The 13402-nt window shown below is 36.0% G+C and overlaps 1 protein-coding gene across 1 annotated transcript in view; it reads right to left on the bottom strand.

Annotated features, from left to right (window-relative positions):
* Positions 1-13402, bottom strand: part of KCNN2_4 (Small conductance calcium-activated potassium channel protein 2) — a 100318-nt gene that overhangs the window by 1893 nt on the left and 85023 nt on the right. Inside the window, exons 9-12 of the mRNA XM_051218116.1 lie at positions 13231-13341; positions 8953-9080; positions 6461-6530; positions 701-802 (exon numbers count right to left, since the gene is read on the bottom strand). Coding sequence (XP_051064553.1) covers positions 701-802; positions 6461-6530; positions 8953-9080; positions 13231-13341 — 411 coding nt within the window. The remainder of the gene's footprint in view (positions 1-700; positions 803-6460; positions 6531-8952; positions 9081-13230; positions 13342-13402) is intronic.

Below are 13402 nucleotides of genomic sequence, written 5' to 3'. Positions count from 1 at the left end.
ATTCAAAATTCTTTTTTTACACGATAATTATCTTGTTATATGGTTAGTATCACTGACTGGTCTTAGTTAAATCACTGTTGAAAACCAGGATGTGCTGAATAGCTATTCCGTCCTAGTATTGAACTATTAAGAAGTGAACTACTTTTTAATGTTATCAGTAGGTAACTGTCTTAATCTAGATACAGATACACTTAACTGAATATGCATATTCATATTCCCCCCTATAATAAGCTTTATTTTGAGTCATAGACCATCATTATACAATTTACCATTCTTGACTTACACCCAGTCTATTAATTACAGTCTCTCACATTCATATCCACCTTTAGCTTGATCTTGTCCAGATGTTGCTTCCTATTTTATGGTACGATGTGGTCTGTTTGGTTTGTATATAAACCCAGTATGTTTGAAATACGTGATCCAAATCGTGGAGGCTGAGATTAATGTTCTGGACTTAAAAGGCAGGGTTAGGCAGGAAGAAGGACCGATAAGGACTCTAGACTGCTCGTATGGGTTTACGCGTCATTGGTCTGTTCGATAAATTACTGTCCTCTAATTGTCAGTATCAGTTACGTTATATATTAATAAGGTACAAGAGACCACAAGTTATAACAATAGTGAATTATTGTATTACATAGATCTGAGAATATTCACATAGTAATAATCTCTCACTATCTTTCTCTATCTCTATCTCTCTTACCTGTATACTTCTGAGCATATCTTCAATTGTTGTAAGTTGATTTTGAAAATCCTCCTGACGTAATGAAATATCAGCAACTCTTTCATAAACATTGGTTTGAAGCTATTAGATATTAAATGAAAACAAAAAGGAAAATAACATTGATGAAAATGAATCTTAGAACTTTCTCAATGATAGTTCTATTTCAAGAAGATTGTTAACACTAATAGTTTAAACAATGGACGATCTTGACTTTGTAGATGATCTGGTGCTTTTATCGCACATGTAACAACAAATACAGGAGATGATCAGTGTAGAAACAGCGTCATCAACTGTAGGTCTCAACATATACAAAGGGAAAACCAAGATTCTTCTATACAACACAACATGCAACAGTCCAGTCACACTTGACGGAGAAGCTTTGAAGGATATAAAAACTTTTACATATCTGGACAGCATCATAGATGAACACGGAGGATTTGATGCAGATGTGAAGGCGCGGATCGGCAAACCAAGAGCAGTATATATACAACTGAAGAACATGTGAAACTCAAAACAACAGTCTGTCAACCAACATTAAAGTCACAATATTCAATACCAATGTCAAGACAGTTCTACTGTATGGGACGGGAATTTGGAGAATTACGAAAGCCATCACCAAAATGGAACAAGTATTTCTAAACAATTGTCTACACAAGATACCCAATGTCCATTGACTGGATACCATTAGCAACAGACTACTGTGGGAGAGAAAAACCAACTTCCAGCTGAAGAGGAAATTAGGAAAACACGTTGGAGGTGGATAGAATACACATTTCGGAAATCATCAGACTGAACCACGAAGCGAACACTAACTTAGAATCCTGAAAGAAAACAAAAAAGATGAAGTCCAAAGAGCACACTATGTCGAGATTTGGAAGCAGACATCAGAAGGATAAATAGCGACTGGAAAAAACTGGAGAGGATTATCCAGGACAATGTTGGATGGTCAATGCTGGTAGACAGATAACAGTGGTTTTTTCAGTACATATTATGTTAGGAAAGTTTTAATAATTGTTTGTTATACGTGATTATTGATACATGGTACAACACCCTTGATTGGAATGTTTCATATGTGAAGTGGTGTATACAGTAGGATATCCTATAATTATTTATGAAATGATGATCTCTGTATGAAACCATGGAGTTAGTTTTCTTAATAACAATCAATTTTATGACATAATAGACGGTCTTCAGAACTGAGCATTCATTCGTGACTCCGAATGTCTTGAATTCAATGCCCTATATGGTTTAGATGCTCACTGCTACTGAGGTTTCCCTTATTATTATTATTATTATTATTGTTATTATTATTATTATTATTGTCAGTGGTTTAGAGGTTGAACGTTCATGCACGAGATCGGAGGTCTTGAGTCCGAATCTAGTGTGCAACATCATGGATGCACATTATTGAAGTGTCCCATACTGGAACGAAACAGTCATCCAATGATTCCAGGTTTTCTATGATAGTCTAGCTTAGATCAATAATTGATTTAAAACCACCTTTTACTGACTGGACAGTTTTTGATTATTCAATAAACTCTCTGTTGAAGATTAAGTTAGTATAGTATGAGTTTACTAGGAGTACTGATGTTATGTAGTAATGAAGAAATAGGGTCGCATGCCAATACTATTGCAGGATACAACATTGAAATATACTTTAATCATGAACTAGTTGTCTGTTGGTGGTTGACATTGAAAAAGACTCCCCGAAGTTCCATTCGAAACCCGCATATAATGTGATTTAGTCATATGGACAATAAGGCAGGTATCACTGAGATGAACCATTACAGTCTAACTCAGTGATGTACAATTGAAGCCTGATGATTTTAAGTTTACCTATTGGGATACTGGATATGTACTTCATCAAGAATTTCACACTATAATAAAATAGGTATACAGTACAACTTGTTTTTCATTTGATAGTCTAGACAATATCATTTCATGATGTAAATTACAAAATGAATAATCTCTATCTCGTTAACTAACCAAACAATGAATGTAACTATGTGATGAAGTAGGGGTTGACATACACACATAATGAAGCTATATTCTACATGTTAGATTACCCAATACCATTGAACTGTCAAAATTAAAGAAGGCATAGTGAAAGTAGGACACATGAACGATCAACTTATAATTAGTGTTACAAATGTCTATTACAGTCATATGTAATAAGTTTGATTTATTTTAGTATTCGTTTAACCGGAGAGTGCTGCATGTCATATGCATACTTAAATACTGCCAAATTTGATATTCTATGTTGGCTAGTTCACAAGTAGGTTGGGACAAAGTAAAGGGAGCTGAGCTGTGCTGTCAGATGAAGATTGAGGTTATCATGACCAAAGGTTAGAGATGTTGTCTGATATAGCTTAGAGTAAGTTACTATGGTATAAATGTATTAGGTTTTGGCTTCCTCTTCGATTTTTGCGCCATACATTTCCTGAATTCATTCTTTCATGTTGGATTATATTATCTATGTCTTACTCAACTACTGATATTGTCAATACTACTAAGATTTTGGTATTCATTATGGTAATATCATCTTGTCTTATTAAGTTGCTATGGTAACATGGACTAATGCACATATATGTCTGGATTCTAAGTTGATTATAACTGACTGATTAACTTAATGGTGTATATTAAAGTCTAATGAATATTTTTATTTACAAAACCGGGCTAGACCACCATTGCAAACATTGAACCACTGGTTGGCCGATTCATCCAAGTATGGGACTGCCCAACACATACGGAACTCGAATCCAGGGAGTATCGGTCTCACGCGTGAATGTTTACCTTCTAGACCATCGAGCCGGCATCCAGTGGTGTCGATGTTGAACTTCAATCGGTCCACAATCTTGCACAATCATTCATCTATTATCTAAGGTAGATAATTGTCTCCACCCGACACGGACTGAACTCCGTTGGTCATGTCTTCTCATTAGAACACCAGGAAATCCACCCTAAAGCTAATCACTAATGAGAATATGATTATTATCAATGATCTAGAGATTGAGCGTTCATGCGCGAGATCAGAAGTTCTGGGTTCAAATCTCACGTTCAGAATCGTGAATACACACCACTGAAGAGTCCCATACTAGGACGAAACAACCTTCGATTGATTCCGGGTTTTCAAAAGTAATCTGTCTGGGATGGACTCATGAATTCAACCATAATCAATATTTATTTATTTCATTTCAATGTTTACAATTTTATTTTTTATTAAAATATGAACTATTTACAAACGTGATTTAATTCACCTAAAATATCAAGTTTGTTTTGTATGAATCAGGGGAAAAAAGTGGAAAGGGGAAGAGAGAGAAAGAGGGAGAAAGGGAACTGGAGACAAGTAAAATCACTTCAAATTGCGTGCATCTTGAAAATAAATTTAAACAAGTCTGAGTGTTTTAATGTTTCAAAATAAAAACATTGAATGAAATACATTGAAGATACTACCACCACCACAACCACGACCACCGCTACTACTACTACTACTACCCTTACTACTACTCCGACTACTCTTACCAGTACTACTACTACTACTATCACTGTTACTATGACTACTATTACTACTACTTCTACTACTATAATAATCATATTCTGAGTAAACTCTATATGTATGTAGGTATTCCATTTGTTATGAGAGGTATTCATTTGAAACAACAATGTTAATAATAATTTCTAGTGTAAACGATCATGTTAATTATAGAAACTTGAATAGAATAATTATTGTCAGGCAATTGTATCCCCTCAAATAATATTTACATTACATAGTACATAATTGACTTGAATAGGCAATAAAGAAGAACAAGAAGAAACGAAACATACTTATGTTTATTTACTAGAAAAATATGATGAAATATGAAGATGAAGTAGAAAAAAAAGAGAAGGGGAATGATGAAATGAAGTAACTGACAGTATGAGATTGTGTAGATGATTAAGTTTATTGTTTAAATCATGAACTGAATGATGTTAGATCACAAGTGAAAACCTGGGAGCACTGGACAGACGTTTCGTCCCATTGCAGTACTTCTCAGCAATACGCATCCACAATCCCGTTCGTGGGATTCGAACTCAGTGTTAGTGTTAGGGATAGAGATAGGTCTGATATCAGTCGGTTCATGATCTCAATGAACTAACTGAATTGGGACTTCATTTTTACGTGTATATGTATGTTGATGGATAGAAAGAGAGAGAGAGAGTGAGAGAGAACATTGAACAGAAGTTTCGTACTAGTCTAAAACTGCTCCATGGTGTACAGAAGGGTCTGGTCCTAGGTTGAACCCACATAGATTATTCTAGATTCTGGATAGGCTAATCTATTCATTCTTCTTAAGCTAAATATTGACCTTGTCACTAATTCGCTTATCAACCTTGACTGTTTATTTGTAACCGTATAGGTGTGTGTGCAATTCTTATACCGTTCATCACATGTCTGACTATAAATATCGATTTATATTTGGTTAAATTGAGTTGGTTCACATGCCTTCTCTATTGCGGGTCATTTTGTCTTGCTTCGCTTTCCGACTAACGATTGTACGGAATCTCTTAGTGAAATCTAAGAACCATACAGTAAATACTTCATTGTTGTTTTGTTTCCACACCAAACACTCTCTGTACTGGTTCTCTTTTCATTTATCTTCTTACCATTCCGCGACCAGGCATTTCATTTTCGGATGATGATACACACTACTTTTATCTGTACAGATCAATAACACACACCGCACAATGCTATCCACTTCCATCGTCTAGTCCCGATTTACTGTTCAAAAAGAAACAGGTTTGTTCTCTCTCACAATAGGCTGTTGTTGATGGTATCCGGTCAATGGACATTCAGTATCTTGTGTAGACGACTATTTATAAATTCTTGCATCTTCATGATGATGATTGTAGTAGTTCTCTAAGTTTTAGCTCCGTACAGTAGAACTATCTTGACGTTCGTATTGAAGATCCTGACTTTGATGTTGGTTGACAGACAGTTGTTTTGAGTTGCATATTTTCTTCAATTATAGGAATGAGGCCCTTCCTTTTCCAATCCTTGCCTTCACATCTGCATCAGATAATCCACGTTCATCGATGATACAGTACAGGTACGTGAAGGATTCCATCACTTTCAGAGTTTCTCCACCACGTGTGATTGCTTTGGTGTTCTCTAGCTTTTTCCCTTGTGTATGTTGAGACCTATTGATCCAGAGACTGCAGCTACAGTGGTTGTGTTGACCTGCATTTGTTGATATGCATAGGATAGAATTACCAGGAATGAATTTCCACTATCTCCATGAAACGGTCTATACTTATAGTGAGCTGGATATTAACTGAAGACTTTTTGTCAACTATTGGTATTGTTGTTTACTTGAATCTTCCTATTGATGTTTAGGACTACAATTGATCAGTCTTGTATTGGCATATGTTCATCCATTGTGTATTGCCTCAATATTGTCTTAAATCAAAAGCTTTGTAAGTAAAGATAGATAGTGACTAGTATTGGAATCCACGACGCGCGTTTAGTTCTATCTGAGACTCATCGTTTGGATGTACCTGCATCCCTGACTTGATGTACACTTCAAGGACTCGAACCAAGTACCGTTCTCTTCAAACGCCATTGTATTATCCACCTAGCTACAGAGTCCTGATAGCCACTAGCTTGCACAAGCTTCGTAGCTACTATCTTTCTTTACATAGTAAAATTTCACATTTTAATTTGAATAAAACATTTTCAGAAATAAGAATGAATTTTCTTACCTTTGCTAAATCCACCAAAGAGTTTGATTTATCTTGAAGTTCACGTTGTTTCACCTTCATTGTTCTTAATCTAAAATGAGATTGATTGTTTAAAACAAATTCAGGTTGAGAAACTTAAACAAATATGTCTACAATAGTTAGCATGAATGACTGATCTCAATTAAATAATCTTTGAAGATCGATAATCACTAGGCAGTTGTTTCTTCATATTATGAGACTCTTCATTGATAATCATGTGCAGCAACGATCAACCAGTAATCAAACACAATATACTTAGGTCCAGTGGCAACGTCTCTGACTCTGAAGCTGGGTGAAACAGAATCGAATCCATCAGGGAGAATCAGTTGAGATTACAGATACTCCTTGATAATGAATACTAAATAGCATGAAACCTAGGTCCAGGGTTTCCTGTTGACTATGTTCAACCACTATGTTATCTCAACACAGTGCACACAATATCGATTCACCTAGACTAGTGGCCACATTGCAACTTGGTCGATAGGATTGTACCTGCACTAAGATTAACCTGACATATATGTCACTGATCATCACCCAGTGATCAATCAACTGTATAGACCTTGGTATATACACCTGCTTACTATGGCTAAATGAGGGTCATATATTAGTGTGAGGAATTAGGTTTATCATTCACGGTTGATAGTTAAGGTTAGGAATTAGATTTAGTCAAATGAGTGAATGAATTTCATGCCAAAATCCAAGATCTATCGTAAATTTGATTGGTTCGTTTATAAACGTTCATAGACATAAGATCTTATTAGAGTAAGTTCCTGAAACAAAACCCGTTTCCAAAGGCACAAGGGAGCTTCTTTTTTCATGAAAACAAGTTAAGTTAGTTTACTTTTCAGTTGATAAACAATTTAAAGGTATGTAAGCAAAGATCTTTGGTGACTAGAATTGGAATCCAGGACACGCATTTCGTCCTATTTGAGACTTGTCAGCTAGATAAACCTACATCCCAGACTTGTTGATGTTCACTGCGGGACTCAAAACCAGTACCATTCGCTTTAAACGCTACTTAGCTACTGAGTCTTGATAGCCACTTGCTTATATAATGGGGTGAAAATTATGTTCACTTGGTATTGTTTGCTTAAATCTTCCTATTGATGTTTAGAACTGCAATTGATCAGTCTCTTATTGGCATATGTGTATACTTCGTTCAAGTCTCGGAGTGGACATCAACAAATCTGGGATGCAAGTACATCCGGCTAACGAGTCCAAAATAGATTCCACTACTAGTCACTATCAATCTTTGCTTATAAAGCGTGTGACTTAAAACAATATCGAGGCAATCCGCACAGGATGTACATATGCCAATAAGAGATTGAGCAATTGCAGTCCCAAATAACAACTGTAAAATACAAGCAAACAATACCAAGTGAATTTAAAGGTAGATTTGTTATTATCATTATTTTAACTACTTGCTAAGTATACGGTTGATTTTATACCGAATTGGCACATACATTGAATTCTATCAATCATAACAAAGTCTTCCCTTTTTCTTAAACAAAGTGAATTAGTTAACAAATGACTATACACGCTGACTACATGAAACTATAGTGTTAGTTGCTATGTTAAGCTTACATAGCTTATTCTAGATTTTGGATAAGCCAATTTACCTATTCACTTCAAGCGACATTTCTAATTTGTTAATTATTTGTAAGTGAGACTCGAATTGATGGACGACCATTGGGCGACGTTAAAGTAATTTTCAGAATGCCTATCTAATAACCAGTACCATATGAAGGTTATTAACCAATGTGAGGTATTAGATTTATGGTTTTCATCACGTACTAACATCACCTAAAATGGCGAAACTCTATTTAGCCAAATGGATGAGTGAATTTCATACCAAAATCCGATACCTCTTTATCTTATATACACCTGATTGGTTCGTCCATTAATTATAGTATCGCTTATTTGTTTATCAATCGTGACTACGTTTATGTAAGTGTATTTGTGTACACTTCTTATCCTATTCATCACATGGCTGTAACTTATATTTGTTCGGCTTTAAATATTAATGAACACTTGGTGGTTAAATTGAGTTGTCGTCTTCTCTATTAACGCTTTGTGGTTAAATTGAGTTGTCTCAGTCGCCTTCACTGCGCGTCATTTTGCCTCACTCTCTTCACTTCATTCCTCTGGTTATCTGTTCAGACCAATGAGTGCATAAATATATATGTTCAAACATCCATTCTCGTATTCATTAACGCTATTTCAGTCAATGATTCTATACGAGGTTTGTCAACATGTGTATATTTCAATAACAATCATTCATCCGTTCTAATTAAAGTCATATTGGATTACTAAATGTCCAACTTCAACCAATCCACGAAACTAAGTCACCGTCCATCATTACCATTAGTTAGTTATGATCATACAACAGACTTGGTTCAACTTCATTAGTTACATTTTGAATTATTTCGACCGCCCTCCCCCCCCACCTTCAAAAAAATATCATACAAGATTACCTGTAAATAGCTTGTAAGAATTTACGTTGATGTGCTCGAACACGATGTGAATTAAATGTTGGCATTAATTTTGCATGTTTATATAATAACCAAGTTTCTCGGAGTACATTAGCTGCACAATGTTTAACCTATAATAAAAGAAATTAATAACATTGATTATAATTATATATATATATATATATCATAAGTATATTGACATGACAACTTTGGTTAGATACCTAAGCGCCCCCAAATGCCCTGGTAGGGCCAAGAGTGGGGTGGGCCCTCCCTCCCTCTCGAAATGATCTCACACGGCCTGCGTATACAGCCTCTGCCAGGAAAGTCCTACTCACTGCCTTCTCGTGGCGAGGGTGTAGTTTACGAAAATAAGAGGACGAAAAGCGAATGTCCGGCGCTTTAACCGGATTCCAAATCAATGGTGCACATGGGCTCAAGTATCGTGAGGGAGCAAATGGCGTATGAACCAATCGTTGGTCACCGGCTATCATTGGACTGTATCTCCTCACGATGCTTCACTGCCTTGTGGGTCAGACCTTTAAAACAAAGGCTCGGGGTGTGGCTCCCTAAGAAAACCACCTGCTTCGGTTTGGGCACCCGGGCAGTATCACAGCCTACACACACAAATATGGTGTGGCGCATATATATTTGGTGCCCTCTTGTACCAATATTTATGCGTTCAAATAAATAAATAAATAAAGATACCTAAGCTGAAATTAGAAAACGTGTAAACTGTTATATCCGGTGAAGATTAAACTACAGGTAAATTCCAAGGACTATTCATGGACTAATATTCTATAAATATTCTTATTGTATAACTACGCAACAATTACACTATGGATATTTATATTCCTTTTATGATAAGCTTTATTTTGACCTATAATTTATTATTGTACGATTTACGGTCCTTAAGTTATGTTCAGTTTATTAACTACTGCCTCCTTCATTCACAGCCACTTTTTGGCTTATTTGTGTACAAATATTATTTCCTATTTTATGGTACGTTGCGGTCTGTATGATTGATATATAAACCAAGTATGCCTGAAATAAACGATCTGCTCTGATTCTGGTCTGATCTGCTCTGATTCGGAAGCTGGTATTGTGTTCTGGACTCAAGTGGAAGGGCTCGTAGGACATAGGACCAATAAGGACGCTAAACTGCCCACACCGGTTGAACGTCATTGGTTGGCCTAGTGTGAAGATTCGTATAAGTCGTATTCGGATTGGTAGATAAATCGTGCGATAGAAAAACCAGACATCCAAGGTCATAACATAAACATTCACATATCTGAGGAAGATCATCAATGAACAAGAAGGATCTTTGATGTAGATGTAAAAGCCAGGATTAACAAAGTAAGGACAACATTCTTACAGTTGATGGAAATATACAACTTAAAACAACTGTATGTTAATCAATAACAAAGTCAAAACCTTCGATAAAAATATCAAGACAGTTTAACTATATGGGGAACTACTACAACCATCATCAAGAAGGTTCAAGTTTTTATGAATAATTGTCTACACATGATACTCAATATCCGTTGACTGGATACCATCAACAATAGCTTACTATGTGACAGGACAAACCAGCTTCTAGTCCCATGGATTCACACTGCTGAGGAGTTCCTTACTAGAATGAAGCGGCTGTCAAATTATTCCAGGTTTTCAATCGTAGTCTTGTTTAGATCGACTCGTGAATTCAACCCAATAATTAGTTAAGAATACATCACAAATCGTGAATTTATTTACTTAAATACATGGAAATCAGTAGAAAGGGACACCAAAATAAATACATAAATCAGTGAGAGCAGTTTCGTTACTACCTTAGTGAATCCTTTCAGTTAAAGAAGTTCCTTTCATTTCCACAAAGAAAATAACGAAAATTGCGGTAAGAGTGCAAGTGGTTTCTATTCTGAGACATATCCAATAACATCTCAAGTCATTGTTTGCACTGTTTCTAGCACTCCAACCAGGGAATCTTAAATTATCGACAAACAATAGTCCTATACAACCTTCTTTCAAACCACGGCACTATATCCTACACTGACCAACACTCTCCTTTTTTTTCAATCAATCACAGTGCTGGGAAAATTTGAAATTCGTTGGGACATTTGAAGTACATGTTCAATTCAATGAAGCCAGCGTTTCTAAATGATAACACGGCTTGATTTATCGTCACTATGCTCAGACATACGTTACTGAACCTCGACATTGTTAACATCGTATTTTCATACAGAAACTTCAATATGTCATTAAACTCCTCAGGCATACCCAGAGAGAAGTCCTGTCTAACGAATCGGAGGCAGCCTTGACATCAAGAAACACAACATTCGTCGGTCTGTAATAACTACGAAGGTGTTCTAATATTATACAAAGGGTGTAGATATGGTCAATAATTTGAACGCGATCCGAAATAGACTTATCTTCTTATAGTTGTGGCATAAATGACGTAGACCGTTTCCAAAGATAGTGATGAATGTAGTCTCATTACAAGGCGTTGGAACAGTCGCTAATTACCAAGCATCTGCAAACAACTCATTCATTTCCCTGATCAGAAGTTATTCACCATTCTTAAAATAGCCAAGGGGTAAGTCGTCTAAGCCTGGGGGTTTACGGCTTCTCATTAGTTGGATTTCCGTGGGAACCAGTCTTCACTGACTATGGAGGACAAGATAATCTGATAGATGTTGGTGAGATGGTATCCACATAGTTAATGAGTCCTCATAGCCAATTGTTTGCGCAATCGGTCAGGTTTAGATCCCCTCTGAGGTGCAGGTACATCCAGCTGACGAGTCTGAAATAGGACGAAATGCGCGTCAAACTGAATTCCATTGCTTGCTATCTTTGCTTATAGTGCTTGTGAATGAAGATAATATCGAGGCAATGCGCACAGGATGCACATATGCCAACATGAGACTGATCAATTGCAGTCCTAAACATCAGTGGGAAGATTCAAGTAAACCATACCAAGTGAATTTAGTATGTTCTAATACTATTTATCCTTTTATATTTGATTTGTAAGCGATCATTAACTAACTGTTTTCTTCATTTCAGTATGGGGATTTGTGGAGATTGTAGTATTTTGAAAGTTCAGTTGACGATTCAATCTAATCTAGACCGGCATTGTAAACCTGAAATCAATGAACAGTGGTTCCGTCTTTGTACGAGACTCCTCAGCCGTGCACATCCACGATCTTGAACACGGGACTCGAACCCGAGACGTTCAGTCGAGCTCGTGAACTTTCAACCTACAAACCACTGAACCGTCATCCAGAGATGTTAATATTTAACTTTAACTGGTCCATGATCTATTCCGAGTTTATACAACACAAACTGATTTCACAGAAAGCATCCTTTTAATCAAATGAATGATCAAATTTGGAATGAAATCTAGCGGTAAATTAAATTATATGTTAAATATCAACCTGATAAGCATTAAACAGGTTCATTTGTTCTAACTGACAAACTTCCACTTTACATTTTAATCTAATTGCTACCATAAATTATGGTTTCATATCAGAACATTCCAAACTACAATAAAATGCTTATTCGTCAGTTTCTTTCAATAGCCTTTCAAATGGAATCTGTTGAAGAGATCTAAAAAATCCTTCAAAAAAACCCGTCAGAAAAGGCTCTGAAAACACTGAGAAACATCTTATCCAATCAGTATTCCATAGAAGTTTTATCAGAACCATCTAGAAAGTGAAAAGTCACATGTTACATTTCTACTATTATGTTTAGTAGCCTTCTAGAACATTCCGAAAACGTAAGGTCATCTAAAATACTATAAGTGTCTTAGATTTTCTGTACATAAACAAACCTTTGAAGTAAAGCATTTCCTTTTCACATTTCACATTCTTTTCTCTCATGTTCAAGTTAATGTGTAGAATCTAGCCTGTGTGTGTGGAGGGGATTGGAGAGGTTACTGTGAGGAAGAGCTTAGGTAACTGAAAAACCTATCAGAATCCATAAAGAAATGTTAGGAATTTCATTTGATACTATGCTAATAAATTGGTTGAGGTTAGACATTAACACCATTGGGTTCCGGCTCAGTGGTCCAGTTGGTTAAGCGCCTGGCGCGAGACTGGTAGGTCCTGGGTTCGAATCTTGGGGAGGGGTCGCGGATGAGCACTGCCGAGGGGTCCCATACTAGGACGATGATTTCAATCTAATAAATGTATGTATATGCCAATAAAACACTAAGGTAATTAACGTACAATCGAGTTATATAAGGGAGGAATAATAATAATAATAACAATCATAGAATATAGATCATTATACTTTTTTGGTTAGTTTACTAGATTCCATAAAATGTAGTACATGTTTTTCAGCTTTAGTCATTTCTAATTTCTTTGAAAATACAGCAACTAATAATGCAGTACAAGCAGAACCCTAAAATTGAAAAAAAAAAACAAATGGGCAACAACAAGAAAAACAATCAGAAAGGGGTTTT

This window comes from Schistosoma haematobium, chromosome 7 (assembly GCF_000699445.3).
Source record: "Schistosoma haematobium chromosome 7, whole genome shotgun sequence".
Lineage (NCBI taxonomy): Eukaryota > Metazoa > Platyhelminthes > Trematoda > Strigeidida > Schistosomatidae > Schistosoma > Schistosoma haematobium.
The sequence above is the reverse complement of the archived record's forward strand: the minus strand, read 5'-3'. Positions and strand labels throughout refer to the sequence as shown.